We start from the raw sequence: 15,999 nt of genomic DNA on the forward strand, positions 1-15,999 counted from the left end.
TCCAATCCAAAGACAGCTGACAGCAACATTAAAACAAGCGATGCTGATTGTTGAGAAGAGAGGCAGGTCCCCCCAAATAGAACATGACAGGGCCTCAGCTGACTTGGGCCCAGCCTGCGGCAGCAGCTCAGAGTATGGGGAACTGGGTAGCACAGACAGCAGGCTGCACACTGGGAGGACATGGGGAGGGGTAAGGAGGGTCTCTGCACAAAATCACAGCCCTGAACTGAGGCCTGGGTAAGGAAGTGCTCATGGGCCCTGGCTGGGCCACCAAGGCCAGGTAGTAGGGACAGGTACAGTCCCCACATCAATGCTGAGGTGTACTGTGGAGGGCTGTGTCCTCCCTTGGGGCCCACAGGGCTGCAGGGTAAGGAACCCAGCACAGTGGATGCACAGCCACACGCTAAGGCTCTTGGGATGGCTGTTCTGATGCAGTCTGTAAAGGCAATGCATGCATTTGGGCCCTTTCAGCCTTTGCTGACAGTTCTGCCCCTTATCACACTGGAGGGATGGGGTCTGTGTCCTGCTGTGGCTCCCACCTCTGCTCCCAAGAACCTCGGTCCCAGTCCACAAGCCTGTTCTTTCTCCTTCAAATGCCATCTGCTGTTTCCTCTGAGCCCAGACCGATTTCACCTGGCCAGCCTGTTCATGTCTCATATGAGCCAGTAAAGCCACCTGACCATAAACCCGGCTGCTGCCTGTATCCCTCAGCATGGAGTATGCAGGGACTTCCACATCGGGCAGTTAGGGAACCCTCCTCAGGCAGCCACCAGATCTGGTCAGGCCTGGATCTCGGGGACCCAGCGCGGAAGCAGGTCTGAGGACGCGGACATTCTCCAGGCTATTGTGCTCCACTCAGTCCTCAGGGCAACCGAGCACAAATGGCCCACCCGGAGATTCCTGTTTCAGGGGAAAGGGACACCACTGTGTGCCCCGAGAAGCCCCCCAGCCTCCTAAGACAAGCCCCAACTTCACTCCAGCCCACTTTCGTGTTTCTTCTTTCCTGACCCTGCCTGTAAGTCATACATGACACATGGCATGTACCAGGTGAGAAGCTCAAGGAGAAGGGACTAGGATGCATCATCCCCCCCGAAAAAGAACCAAACTCCAGGAGAGGTGAGGCAGCACAGCACTGGGATTTTATGTGGAGAGCTTGATCGGGACACCCTGGGTTCAAATCCTGACTCTGCCCTTCACAACCACGTGACCTCGGCAGGTCACTAACCTTTGTGTACCTCCTGATCCTCATGTGTAACACAGGGACAATGACTGTGCCTCGTCACAGCCTTGTTGTATGGATTTGGTGAAACGATGCTCGCAAGGTGTTTAGAACTGTGCATAGCACAGTCGCACAGACTAAATAGCAGCTTTTAGAAAACATGCATCGTGACGCTCCATTCTCTTCCCATCCCCACCTTGTATCTATGCTGGTCCAGATAATAGGAACAGGAGGGAACAAACAAGTTCTGGGTGATTTGCCTGAAGTCAGATGAGCCAATAAGAAGCAGAGCTAGGATTTAAACCCTGGGCTTTCTGGCTCCCAAGTGTCACCCCCTCTGCCTCCGGCAGTAGGCTGCACAGCCTCAGACCCCGCCCAGCCTTCACCCTTCCCTGCCCGCTCCGCCCCTGGAGCAGAGGGCACACACTCCTGCTATCCCGAGAGCCAGGTACCTGCCTCACTGGCCTTCTCAGTCCTCTGGCAGACCCTGCCCCGCCGCGGTAGGCCGCCCCTTCCTGCCCTGTGCCCTGCCACCGCCTGCCGTCTCTGGGTTGAGAGGCTCGCTCTTAAAGGGCCCCTGTGGCCACTTACACTAGAAGAAATCTGGCTCTGGCTGGCGAAGGCCATCCCCCAAAGCATGGATTTTCTGTGACTTGAGACAACATTTCGCTCGGCCTGATAAAGTGTTTCCCCAGGGGCAAACGGACCAGCCTCTCCAGCTGCAAAGCCGAGTCTAGAGGGAAAAGAGAAGGAGAAAAAGCAGAAGAGAGACAGCAACAGAGAGAAAAAGGCAGAAGGGCCAGTAGCTTAGGAGAAGGGCCATCCGCTACCAAGTTGCAGTTCCGCATCAGGCCACGCGATGTCGCCACAGCCAGAGCAGAGCCACAGCCGCAGCATCCTCAGAGGCGCCCCACGCGCGGCCCCAGAGCCCAACCTGCTCGGGCTTAGGGCAGTCCCGCACCAGAGGGCTAAGGGGCTGCTATACAGGAAGTCAGGTCTCTGCTCAGAACGAGGTTGGCAGGACACGCTGGGTTGCGGGAGAAGCCTTCGTTAAGAGAGGGTCGATTCAACACAGTCTGTTCTAAACCCTGACAACAAAGCTGGAAGGATTGGCAATTGGAATTCCGGAACTAGGGCTCGAAACTAGCGGGCCTTTGGAAAAATCATTCTATTGCAGAGGCGCACGCACGAGTGCACGTGTGTGTGTACATGGGGGCGGTGGTTATGGTTGTTTTATTGTGTAGGAGTTGTCTTATATTGGAGAACTGCAGAAATGTAGACATTTCCCCATGCCCCTACCTGGCCATAGCAGCACTTTATACTCTGGCCAAGCTTCCGTCTGAGAACCATGTCTGCTGAGCCTTCTACCTCCAGCGCTGACCCCAAACCCCTTCCAGGTCAGCTCCACCCCTCTGAGCTGCCTCAGCAACTGCCAAGCTGTCCTTACAGCAGAGCTCATGGGTGAAAATTAATTTCTCGCCCTCACAGCTCTGACCAGGGGATTTTTCACTCAGCAGCTCTTTGGGAAAAAAAAAAAAAAAGCAGTCAATGGTTGGATGCGTTGGATGGAGATGGACAGTGATTTGTGACATACAGTACTTGCTGTGTAACTGACATTCCTGAAGGGAGTGGCAGCCCTTTCCTGTGCAGGCGTGAGTAGGCCAGGGCCTCGGCGCACCCCCACCTTGCTCCAAGAACCACAAAGAGGGCACACATTCTCTCATTTCCCCTCTCAAATGCTACAGAATGAGAAGGCAGTTTTCTGGAACATTTTCATTTGAACCAAAGTCCATGATAGTAAGAACCAAAAACCACTCAGGGGACGACAGAGCTCTCTATGTTGAGATTGGCCTTAATGGTCTGCCTTGTAATGGAACGAATGCCATTTCAACCCCGATTTTCGGGCAAGCATCAGATAACTATCAAGCTAATACTGAGGTTCCTGGTCTCCCCCTGTGCTCCCAGGAGGGGAAGGTGGTTCTCTCCCGTTCCTGCCCGACTGCAGCCGGATGGAGCAGGAGGGAGAGGCAGGGGTGGAGCCTGGGGGAGGAAGACAGCTGGGAGAGGAAGCTTAGAGAAGACACTATGGCATTGGCATTGCAGGATGCCCAAACCAGAGAGGACCCAGAGGATATTGTCTCAGATGCTCTCACTGAAGACGCAGACCCTGAGGCCCAGAGTGGACAGTGACTGCCCTGAGGCCATACAGCAAGTCTGGGGGAGCAGGGTTGAAATTCAGGCCTCCAGATGCCCACACCCTCCTCTCTACCCACTTCTCCTGAAATTACTCAGGACCAGCATCACTTCTGCACACGAGTCAGCTTTCTCACTCTCCAGACACCAAAGGCAGAGAGAGGGAATGAACAGAGGGGAGGACAGACTTTGTAAGAGCAGCAAAACCATGGGTCGGAGAACGTGGAGCGAGGACGAGGTACAAAGGGCACTGGAAGGGCAACAGCTGGAATGCCCACTCTACCTTTGGATGCAAGAATGTGGCATGTGCCCCCTTCCTCCTTTTTGATTCCAACATAGCCCTTCGTCTCCCTCACCCCTCAGCTCCCACTTCAGTTGCTGCTAACATGCCTGGAAACCCCTCAGGGCATGGAAGCTGAGTGCATAGGATTTTTTTTTCCCCTAGGAGATTCTTGTCCTTCATGAGCAAAGGGTCAGTCCTCATAGGACCCACAGGCCCCCAGCCCACCATCCAAGCCCCTCTGCAGCTGCTCTCCTCCATCCACTCTTGCAGGCTCTGGCAGCTCTAACACACCTTGCTGCTTCCCAACCCTGGCCCACCCTCTCTGTAGTCCTCATCCTTGTCCTGGCTGGTTGCTATGTCCTCCTCTTCAGCTAAAGTGTTCTACCTCCTTCAATATCCAGTCCTAATGCCACTTCTCAGAACCCTGTGTATCCCAGCAGGTGTCATTCTGCCTTATCATTATTTGTTTACATTACACTCCCTCCTGCTACACTCTAAAGGAAATCATGGCCTCATGGGCCTCTGGGGGCATCTGCAGTCTGTCTCTCCTATGGCACTGGGTGCTGTCTGAAGGCAAGGGCATCCTTCTGGCACCCCCAGCTCCTAACGTGGTACCTGGACTATGGCAGGCATTTAAGGAATGTTGCATGGGTGGGTGGGTGTGTAGATGGGTGGATGGATGGAATAGCCACAGATGTACTCCATAAATAAATAATCCATTTCATTGGCAAAGGGAGAAGCCCCCAAACTCAGGCACCCAGGAGATGTCTGGCAAAGCTGCCCTGCCAGATAAGTTCCTCCAAAGATACCAGGCATGCCACATCCAAAAGACCCCATCTGTTCTATCTGAACCATCAGGGAAGACTCCTGGCTAGAAGAAAGCAATCTAGGCCGGGCGCGGTGGCTCACATCTGTAATACCAGCACTTTGGGAGGCTGAGGAGAGTGGATCACCTGAGGTCAGGAGCTTGAGACCAGCCTGGCCAACATGGCGAAACCCTGTCTCTACTTAAAAAATAAAAATAAAAAAATTAAAACCAGCAAGTGTTCTAAGAATTTGAATTATGAGCTCATGGGGAAGCCACCTTGGATCATTCACTCTGGAGACAATCTTTTTTTTCTTTGCTCCATTGCCCAGACTGGAGTACAGTGGCATGCTCTCAGCTCACTGCAACCTCTGCCTCCTGGGTTCAAGTGATTCTCCTGCCTCAGCCTCTTGAGTAGCTGGGATTACAGGTACCCGCCACCACACCCAGCTAACTTTTGTATTTTTAGTAGAGACAGGTTTTCACCATGTTGGCCAGGCTGGTCTCGGACTCCTGACCTCCGGTGAGCCACCTACCTGGGACTCCCAAAATGCTGGGATTACAGGTGTGAGCCACTGCACACAGCCTCACTCTGGAGACTTTCTTCCACACTCACGAAGCCTTCTCTTCCTCCTCTGCCCCCTCAACCTATGGTGTTCTCCCAGTCTAATCCTAAGTTTCAAACACCAGAGCCACACAGCCCTAGGAGAGCCAACCAGATGGGGTAGTGACTGGTCCAAGGACCAGGTCCAAGAGTGTCCAGGTTCCTGGACCATGGCCGGTCCACAAGCCCATGCACCCAGGTCTCTGGGGCTTGCTTCATCTCTGCTGGAGTTGTTTCCGCAGGTTATTACTGTTCTATGTCTGTTATACCTCCTTTCATCCACGACAGGGACTCCCAGAAAAAGACTTTCACTCCCATGGAAGGCAGCTCCACACTTCCAACCCACCTTAGCGCAGGCAAATGGAAAGCGAATTGGAACAAGTATTCCCAATGCTGTTTCAGAATCTATCCTTCCTTCCATTTAAAAATAAAAAACAGAAACAAAAAAAACTGGTATGTCGTGTTTGTGAAACTTGCCTGCCCTCCCTTGTGAAACTTACCGGCCCCACACATCCCAAGTGTCACCCAAAGGAAGTTGGAGACAAAATCATTCTGGAGAAGTTACCAGATGGGGCATATCCCACCTGCCTGTTTTTTCCTGGGGAGACGGGGGGGGCGAATAGAGGCAGGGAGACTCCACTGGCTCGCTGGAGTTGCCGTTGTGGGGGTACAGAGAACTCAGATGTACCTGCCAGCCTACCTTTCCTGACCAGCACCAAAGGCCTCCAGCCCAAAAGTACCGGCCTTGGCACTATTCAGCCAGGGCTGTTACCCCAGCACAACCATTCGAGAGATTCCCTGAATATCTTACAGAAAAGGAAATTTCAGGCAGTTCGCTTCTACAAAGAGCTGAATAAATGGGTGTAGTTATCCCCATAACATCATTCTCTGCACTCACACCCCCATGAGTTTTCTTGAAAGAAAAAAAAAAAACAGTGGGAATTAAGGCCACTAAGCTGGGCCTGACTCACAGTGATGAGGGATGCATAGGGCATTTGAATAACACCATCATCCATCACATATGCCCAGAGGCAGGCACACCCAGTCACCATTAGTGACCGCACATTTATGGGACATCTCCTCTGTGCCAGGCTTGTGCTAAGTGTCCTGGGTACATTACCTGTAATCCTTCCATTTGTCTTAGGGGTATTTGTAATGGCCTCATTTTATAGATGAGCAAACTAAAGTTCAAGTTTGGATAAGCGACTTGTCCAGCAATTGAACCAGCTACACAATTTGTAAAGCCTGGTACCAAATCAAAGATCAGTGACCTCCTTGTTCAAAAATTATTACAAATTATTAAGAATGCAGCAGACGAGCCCAGGAAGGCGAGGCTGCAGTGAGCTGAGATCGCACCACTGCATTCCAGCCTGGGCCACAGAGAGAGACCCTGTCTCAAAAAAAAAAAAAAAGGCAGCAGAGTATTAAACCAAGTATGGACTCTGAGCATGGAGGCCTGGAGCTTGCGTGCCCAGGAAGCTGGTTTTGCCAGCAATAGGAAGTCCACCTGGAACAGAGTCCTAGGTTCCCAAGCACCTTTTCCATTGAGCCCACCTCTTTCCCAGCTCCCTCAAAGAGTGCAGGGAGCTGCATGCAAGACCCTCCCTCCCCTCCCATCTGAGGTCAGAGCGACCCAGTACCTGGAGTAGCAGGAGAGGCCTGTGCTGAGGATGGTGTTCAGAACAGCCAGGGCCACGTAGTAGTCATGGAAGGTGGTGCACATCAGCGCATCTGGGAATGTGTATGCAGAGTAGGCAATGGCTGAGCCTGGGGAAGAAAAGCCAGCCTAGGGAGAGGAGCCAGGCCTTGGCACCACGTGGGTCCCTTGCAAAGACTGTCCCCAGCATCTGGCTTGGCCCTCATCATTCCCACAGTCCTGGCTCTGTGCCCTTGCTGGTGCCATTTCCCCTTCCAGGATGTCCTCCTCTCTCTTCTCTGCCCACCCAAATCCCATCCTGAGAATTTACTGTGAGCCCAGCTTTGCTCCAAGGGCTTTACATATATGGCCTCACGTAATACTTTAACCATCTTCCTTCATAACTCTGCACTTATCCTCATTGTACAGATAGGAAGCAGAGGGACAGAGAGGTTTAATCACTCACCCAGGGTCCTGCAGCTAGAGAGTTAACAAAGATGAGCTTCAAACCCAGGCAGGTTAGTGACAGTCCCTGCTTTAGCCACATGCTGTGGTCCATGATGACAGACCCAGCAAGCTGAGCTCTACTCAGAGTGTGCACATCTCACCTGCCCAGGGACATGGGTGCCTGTGGTAGAAAGATCAATGTTGGAGGGAGGGCCCTTGCTGAGACGAGGATGTCATATCAGCAGCTGGGAGACAGGCCAGCTGAGAGGCTGGGTGTTGCGTTGTGTTTTAGGTTTTGGAGTTTGTGAAAGAAGGGTTGCTTAAGGACCTTCTAGAGACCTGTTTGCTGAAGCATTTATTTGGAAGAGCAGGGGAGATCACTGTCCTTTTCAAAGGGGCCAGGTGTGCTTCAGCTGGGGAGATGGGCCTGGACCTGCACCCTCACCTCCTGAGGTCTCCCCTAAGGGAGGCAGCCCAAGGCCTGATGGCCATGCCTAGGTCACCTGTCATTCCAAAGACATCAGGAATCGTGGAGTCCTAGCTCAGGGCTGAACAAGGCCTTGGGCCACACAGGTTGATCTCTGTCTTTTATCCCAGCGACAGGTGGATCTAGCGAAGCTGGCCACACAGGCAAAGAGGGTGAACACCAAAGCCTCCTGGTCCCATACTCCCAGCTCCAGCAGGCAGCCCGCGAGATTTCAGTGGGAAGCTGCCTCCAGAGGGAGAGGCAAGCCCTTTGTCTGGCCCCATACTGGGAGGGGGTTCCCTTCCAGACTGGGATGCATTCACTTAGCAGATGCCAACTAGGGCAAGCTGTGGGCCATGCAAGAGCCAGGGAGCCTCTGACCCTGCCCAGAACCACAGCCAGAAGCAAAAGATCAGAGCCTGAGGCAGGTTCCAGGGTGGGGCAGGCGCTCGGGATGGGTGGAGCGCAAGGCACAGGAGCTGATCTTGGAACAGAGCCTGGCAGGTCATCCAGGATTCTGACAGGAGCCTGAGGGCAGGGTGGCTTTCAGCTTTGGGTGCAGGCTAAGGAAAGGGAACTTCCTCTTTCAGGCACTAAGGGAGCCACTGAAGGATTTTGATGACCAAAACCTAGTGAAAGCACACAGGATGGCCTGAGGGAGGAACTCCTGGAAGCCTGGGAGGTGGCGGGAGGGCTGCTACACTGGTGGGATTGAGGGCTTTGACAGGGAGGGAGGAGGGAGGCAGGGGCAGAGGGTGGAGCAGGGAGTCCCAGATGGAATCAATGGCTCTCTTGGTGGACTAGATGTTCCTTCCATGTTTCCTGAACACTTCCCCACATCAAGCACTGGGCTATGGGCTAGAAAAACAGATTGGAGGCATCTTCTGTGCTCCGGAGTTGTTTCCAGCAAGGGAGGTGTGCCGGCATGGCTGGTAGGCTGGGGATCAGAAGAACCATGGTGGGGGTATATCCAGGTCTGGGGGTTGGAGGAAGGGCACAGGGCAGGGGCCCCTGAGGCTCCCGTGGTGCAGCCTGCAGAGAAGGGAAGAGGGAGCTCTGGGGGAATGGCCTATGGGAGGATACAGGAAAGGGAGACCATGGCAACAAGAGGAACTCTTACACAGACAGACAATGAGGCCCGTGATGGAGGAAGGCAGGGGACAGGTTGGTGGCGGACCACATGGGCTTCAGTCCTCACCCTGGCTCTGCCATGCACAGCTGTGTGACCTGTCACTTACCTCCACAGTGCCTCACTTTCCTCACCTAGGTATGGGTATGACACTAGGACCTACCTCAGGGACTGCTGCCAGGGTTAACGAGATCATCGTGGTAATGGCTGCCCTCAGATGCCGACTAAGGCCAGGCTCTGAGCCTCATTTAAAACACATTTAATCATCAGAATATACTCACAAAGAAGATATTACATCCATTTTGTGGATGAGAGATTTGAGGCTTGGCAGGGTTACAAAACTTGCACAGGAGCCTCTAATGTTTAAGGGTGGTGGAATCGGGTGCCAGTACCTGGACCATTAAACATGGTGTGGCCCCTCAGGGGTGTGTGTCAGGGGCCTGGACCAGGGCTTGCCCTGCAGAGATTACTCCAGAAATGCCCACACTTACCAAAATAAGTCCAGGGCGGGAAACCGAGGGCCAAGGAAGCCACCCCACTAAGGAGTGTGGACTGCTTCCGGCTGATGAGGGCCCTGACAGTGGGAGGGTGATGTGGTAGAAGGTGTGGTGGAAGCCTCCAGGGGCCGGGTGAGGTGGAGAAGCCTGTGATAACTGTGCAAGTGAGAGGCCGGGGCCTGAGTCAAGACGAAGGGGCAGTGCCGCTTAGAGCAGGTAGGAGAGAAGTCACCTGGCCTTAATAACCAATTGGCCAGAGGGTAGGCGTGGGCGGGGAATGAGAGGAAGGGGACCCCAAGGATTAGTCAGGCTCTGACTCGGGAGGAGTAGGGGTGTGACCATCAGTCAGGTTGGACATACAGAGGGGTAGCAGGTGTATGGGCAGGGGCGGGAGCAGGTACAGTTCTGGTCTCATGGCTCCGAGGTGGCGTGGACCTCAGGTAAGAGGTTTACAGTGGAGACAGGGTTTCTCTGGAGGTGGGAAGAGATGCAGTAGGCACGGAGGAGATCCCTGGGGAGCTGGATCATGTGAGAGGAGAGGTCAAAGGACCACTTCTGAGCCTCCCCGCCCGTGTGTGCCAGAAAGCAGAGGAGGGGAGCCAGCCCAGGGGAGGGGGGACGTGGAGGGTAAGAGGGGATCTGGAGGGTGGGAGGGGATCCGGAAGGGAGGGAGGGATGTGACAGGGACCAGAGAAAGAGAGGGGCATTGAGGAGGCCTGAAGGACCCCTGCGTCAATCTCGACAGTCAGGAGGCCGGGACCCTTGACAGGGGCACGCACATTCCCTGCTCTCTTCCGCGAACCCATCAAAGCCTGAGGGTAAGCCTGGCTCACACGGAAAGGGGCAAGATCTAGTGAATGCTGGGGACTGAGCAGCAGAGCACTGAGGAGTGAGCGGTGCCACAGGAAAATGTGTGTGTATGTGTGTGAGAGTGTGTGTGAGTGAGCACGTGTGTCTGTGAGTGTGTGTGTGGTGTGTGTGTATGTATGTGGTGTGTGTGATGTGCATGGGTGTGGTGTGTGTATGTGACATATGTGAGAGTGTGTGTGAATGTGTGTGTAGTGTCTGAGAGTATGTGCACGTATATAAGCATGTGAGTGTGTATGTGGTGTGAGTGTGTATGTGAGTGTATTGTGTGTATATGTCAGTATGTGTGGTGTGTATGTGTATGTGAGTGTATTGTGTGTATATGTCAGTATGTGTGGTGTGTATGTGGATGTGAGTGTGTGGAGGGTCTGAGAGTATGTGTGTGTGCATGTGAGTATATTGTGTGTATGTGTTGTGTATGTATGTGAGTGTAGTGTGTGTGTCAGTATGTGTGGTGTGTGTGTAGTGTCTGAGAGTGTGTGTGCATGTGAGTGTATTGTGTGTATGTGGTGTGAGTGTATGTGAGTGTATTGTGTGTGTGTCAATGTGTATGTGTGGCATGTGGTGTGTGTGTGGAGTGAGAGTGTGTGTGTGCACTTAAGTGTATTGTGTATATGTGGTGAGTGTGTGTATGTGTATGTGTGAGTGCATTGTGTGTGTGTCAGTGCATGAGTGTGTGTTTGTGTGAGTGTAAGAGTGTGTATTTGAAGAAAGAGGATGGAGGTAGGCTCCTCATGGACAACCTCTTGGGCAAGGAAGACAATAATTGGTTTTCTCACCTACCACGGGAGCCGGAGGAAGAATCTAGAACTCATATCCTTAGGGATAGATGCATGCCCACAAGGGGAGGAGAGAAGAAGAGACTGGAGGAGGGGGCATCATAGTCAATGAAAAACACAAGGAAGAGGGGGCAGTCAGCACCCAATTTCACCAGCTTAGGCTGCTGCTCTATTCCTGCACACTCTGAGCATCTCTCTGATTGTGCTAAGCCTCTGGACGTACGAGTCGCATGACCTCACCCTCCTCCTCTTGCCTGGCATGACAGAGACCAGCACTGATGTACTGGAGTCAGTTCATTCTGGCCTGTGAGAGAGCTGAGTGCTGAACACAGCCATCATTAAAAATTGAATCACATAAACTTGCAATTAAATAAATCATATTAACAAAAATACTGAGTACTCAATGACGACATCTACTGTATCTGCATAGTGGAATTTCTGTAATGGTGTGCTACGCATATCTCTTCCCACCCTTGTGTTCTGTGACGTCATGTTAGTAGGTTGAAGCTGGCCATGATGGGAAGATTTACACCACAGAAACTGGCAAACACTGCAGATTGGGGCTGTTGTCCCCACAGAGCCAGTGGCTAAATATTTAGCAGCATACTTATGGATAGTTTCTTATAAAACACCCATTAGGAACCTGGACAGGGGCACTGGCATTCCCTGGACTCTTCTGCAAACTCATCAAAGCCTTCTGGTGACCCTAGCTCACAGGAGAAGGGGCAAACAGCCCAGTTGCAGGGGAAGGAAAACAAGAACAAGGCCTCACATACCCAGGCTGAAGAGGTTGACGGCACCATAGTCCAGGAAGTAGCAAATGTGCCGGGCATTCTTGGACATAGAGCTGAAAGTGTGCGCACAGCTGGACACAAGCGGGTACACGCAGCTGGTGCACATGTACACAAGCATTGGCCAGGAGTAGCTGTCATTCTTGATGTCTGTCACATACAGTGCAGTCACAAACCTCCATGCAAAGAACCTGGAACACAGAGGGCCCACTCACCCTCCGCGATGACCACAGAGGCCCACTCACCCTCCACGATGAACACAGAGGCCCACTCACCCTCCACCATGGACACGGAGGGCCCGCTCACCCTCCACGATGAACACAGAGGATCCACTCACCCTCCACAGTGAACACAGAGGGCCACTCACCCTCCACGATGAACACAGAGGCCCACTCACCCTCCACGATGAACACAGAGGACCTGCTAACCCTCCACGATGAACACAGAGGACCTGCTAACCCTCCACGATGAACACAGAGGACCCGCTAACCCTCCACGATGAGCACAGAGGCCCACTCACCCTCCGCGATGACCACAGAGGCCCACTCACCCTCCACGATGAACACAGAGGCCCACTCACCCTCCACCATGGACACGGAGGGCCCGCTCACCCTCCACGATGAACACAGAGGATCCACTCACCCTCCACAGTGAACACAGAGGGCCACTCACCCTCCACGATGAACACAGAGGACCCGCTAACCCTCCACGATGAGCACAGAGGGCCACTCACCCTCCACGATGAACACAGAGGACCTGCTAACCCTCCACGATGAGCACAGAGGCCCACTCACCCTCCATGATGAACACAGAGGCCCACTCACCCTCCACGATGAACACAGAGGACCTGCTAACCCTCCACGATGAGCACAGAGGCCCACTCACCCTCCATGATGAACACAGAGGCCCACTCACCCTCCATGATGAACACAGAGGCCCACTCACCCTCCACGATGAACACAGAGGACCCGCTAACCCTCCACGATGAGCACAGAGGCCCACTCACCCTCCATGATGAACACAGAGGCCCACTCACCCTCCATGATGAACACAGAGGACCCGCTAACCCTCCACGATGAACACAGAGGGCCACTCACCCTCCATGATGAACACAGAGGCCCACTCACCCTCCATGATGAACACAGAGGATCAGCTCACCCTCCACAATGAACACAGAGGCCCGCTAACCCTCCACTATGGACACGGAGGCCCACTCACCCTCCACGATGAACACAGAGGGCCCACTCACCCTCCACCATGAACACGGAGGGCCACTTACCCTCCACCATGGACACAGAGGACCCACTCACCCTCCATGCTGGAAGCTCCTCTTAGATCCTCGCCTATCTACTGTCTCCATTCCCCGGCGATGACCAATTCCTTCGTGTTCTCACTTTGGGGAAAAACCATGTGCTAGGGAGGTGGGGGGTCCTTTTTTAATTGGGAGGCAGTACTTTGGGAATGGGCAGGTGAAGTAAGAAGAGAAGCTTTATGTATATCTAGTCCAATCCCCTAGTGATTCTGCAGCCTCAGCTTGCATGCTTCCAGGGATGGGGGGCTCATTACCTCCCAAAGCAGTTCCGAGGGCTGGAAAGTTCTCCTTCATTGGCTCAAATCTGTCCTCCTGGAATCTATCTCCATTTGATTGCCCTTAGTTCCCTCCACCAGGATCATAGAAAACAAGCTTAACATGTGTGTGTGTGTGTATATATATATGTATATGTATATATGTATGTATGTGTGTATATATGTATATGTGTGTGTATATGTGTGTGTGTCACACACACATATACACACATACATGCACACACACACATATATACACACACACATATACATATATATATATATATACACATACATACATACATATATACACTTTTTTTTTGAGATGGACTCTCACTCTGTCACCAGGCTGGAGTGCAGTGGCACGATCTTGGCTCACTGCAACCTCTGCCTCCTGGGTTCAAGCAATTCTCCTGCCTCAGCCTCCCAAGTAGCTGGGACTACAGGCACCCTCCACCACACCTGGCTAACTTTTGTATTTTTAGTAGAGACAGGGTTTCACCATGTTGGCCAGGATGGTCTCGATCTCCTGACCTTGTGATCTGCCTGCCTTGGCCTACCAAAGTACTGGGATTAACAGACACGAGCCACTGCGCCCGGCCGCCCATCAAATATTTTAAGGCAGTCTTTCTAACCCCCTCCCACCTCCTTGAACTTCACATTAAATACTCCCAGTTCCTTCAGCCATTCCTCACAGGATCTAAACTTGGCATTACCACCATCCCTGTGGTTTGTCCTTGCTCCATGTAGTTTGTCTATGTCCCTCTTGTAGGAAGGCTCCTCAAATAGAAGCAATGCCCCAGGTGGACCCTTGAAAGCCCAGAGGCCAAGAGGACTATTTTCTCCCTCCTCCTCCACACTGTTCCTCCACTAAGAGTACAATCACTTTTCTGAATAGCTAGTCCCACAGCTGACTCTCAGCGGAGCCTAGATCTCTATGCAGAGACACTCCACAATTCTTCACCAGATCTGCCTGACCTATAGTCCATGCATGAGGTTCCCGCCTGTGGAGCACCTCACTTCCACAAATCACTCCTAGAGAGCTGGCTCCCTTTCCCACTAACTCCTCCAAGGGAGGAGACTCTACCAAGATTTTCATATACAGGAGTTGAAGGAATATTGCTAAATCCTTCCAGCTACACTTGTGGACTTTTTATTTTTGTCCCAGCAGAAGTAAAGCTTAAGCTATTTGCTGTTTCTCAAAATGTATCCTTCAGTCATTTCAATTTTTCAGTGGTCCCATTTCCTTAGGGCATCTTGATCCAGACCTTCCCAAGTCCTTCCTGCTACTCTCTGTTGCTCAGTCAGGATCATCTCTGAGAGCCTGGCACAGTGTAGAGGTGCATAGGCAGTGCTGGGGGTGAGGGGGGTGCGGCTCACCCAGCTTGGCTCAGCTGTAAAATAGCAAAAATTCACCCTACAGGGATCCATGCATGCAGCGCAAGACCCACAAGCAGGGATGGACAGGCCGGTACCCTTTTAGCAGCTCAAGTCTCAAAACAGCCTAAATCAACCATGATTCATTCAGAAAATGGAACACCAGGCAGATGTTCCAAGGTCCAGGAGACATGCAGATTGCAGATGCTGACAGAGTGAGATTTCCAAGGGAGGTAAGTAAGAGGAGGGCAGCAGGGAAAGAGGCAGATGCTGGGGACACTCACAGCACAGATGCTCCTGGGTCCCCAGAAAAGCTCCAGGAGGACGCACAGGAAGCAGGTCCTCCTGGCCACTCCAGGGAGGAGAACTGGGGCCAGTGGCAGAGCCTGACTCTATTCCCTTCTGAAGGGTTATAATTTATAAGCATGTATACTTTTAAAAATGACAAATGGCCCCTGGAGCAGGGCTGTGCTGCCACCCCTGCCTGGTCCACAGGCCCAGGGCTGCCACGCTCCTTTACAGATCACCCTAGTCCACACCAGACTGAGCTCTCTCCCCTCTCCACTGAGCTGGCTGCTGGAACCAAACAGCCTGCTCCTGCATTTTGGCCCCAGGTCTGTCATTTGACTTCTACTCAGGCTGACTGCCCCTGTGCGGGGAGCCTGGGCCCATCTCCACTCATGGCACACTCCTCATCTCTTCTTAACATGACTGGAGGGAGTCCAGTGACCAGCCTGTGCCACAGCGCCCCTGCATGACATAAGGAAGCCACCCCTTCTCTCGGCTGTGTCTACATCGACCAATGGTGGTCTGAGTGGGACGGTGGCTTGAATGGCCTCTGAGTTCTCTCAGCTCAGATCCACTGTGATTTGGTGCTTTGACCCTGTCTCCATCCTCCATTCATTAAGCAAAGGTGTGCAGTGTGTGACATTGGCCTTCATCTCCCACCTTTCTCAGCAAGGCCCCTCTTCACTTCCCTGGCAACTCCCATTTCTGCTTACAGGCTTCCCAGAGCTTTGCTCTTAGCTAGCTCCATCTACAGGCTGCCTGACCAAGTGCCTCCCAGTTGCCGTGGTTCCCAGAATGATTACAGAACACTCACAACTCTGTGCCAGATGCCTCTACCAATGTGTTCTCCCCAAACTCTCATAGCAACCCTTGGGAAGGTGCAGACCATCACTCCTGCTTTGCAGGTAGGAAAATGTGAGGCTCAGAGAGGTTGACTTGCTCAAACTAGTGACATTTTAACCAGGGCTGCTAGAAGACCTAGAAAGTCTCCAAGACTGGAGATGAAGGTAAATACTATCATATCAGGCACCGGAGCAGGGAGCAGGGAAGGA

At 52.8% G+C, this 15,999-nt stretch overlaps 1 protein-coding gene across 4 annotated transcripts in view; it reads right to left on the bottom strand.

The window, feature by feature from the left end:
* The window catches only part of PAQR5 (progestin and adipoQ receptor family member 5), a 104,187-nt gene that overhangs the window by 7,253 nt on the left and 80,935 nt on the right, over positions 1-15,999 (bottom strand). For 2 of the 4 annotated variants that reach the window (XM_032175996.2, XM_058427616.1), the window contains 2 exons: positions 11,702-11,907; positions 6,745-6,871 (listed from right to left, as the gene is read on the bottom strand). In XM_032175996.2, coding sequence (XP_032031887.1) covers positions 6,745-6,871; positions 11,702-11,907 — 333 coding nt within the window. Of the gene's footprint in view, positions 1-6,744; positions 6,872-11,701; positions 11,908-13,026; positions 13,130-15,607; positions 15,645-15,999 lie in introns of those variants that run through there. The other 2 variants (XM_058427618.1, XM_058427617.1) reach the window with 2 other exon arrangements.

The sequence above is a fragment of the Hylobates moloch genome, unplaced genomic scaffold, assembly GCF_009828535.3.
Source record: "Hylobates moloch isolate HMO894 unplaced genomic scaffold, HMol_V3 SCAFFOLD_14, whole genome shotgun sequence".
Taxonomy (NCBI): Eukaryota; Metazoa; Chordata; class Mammalia; order Primates; family Hylobatidae; genus Hylobates; species Hylobates moloch.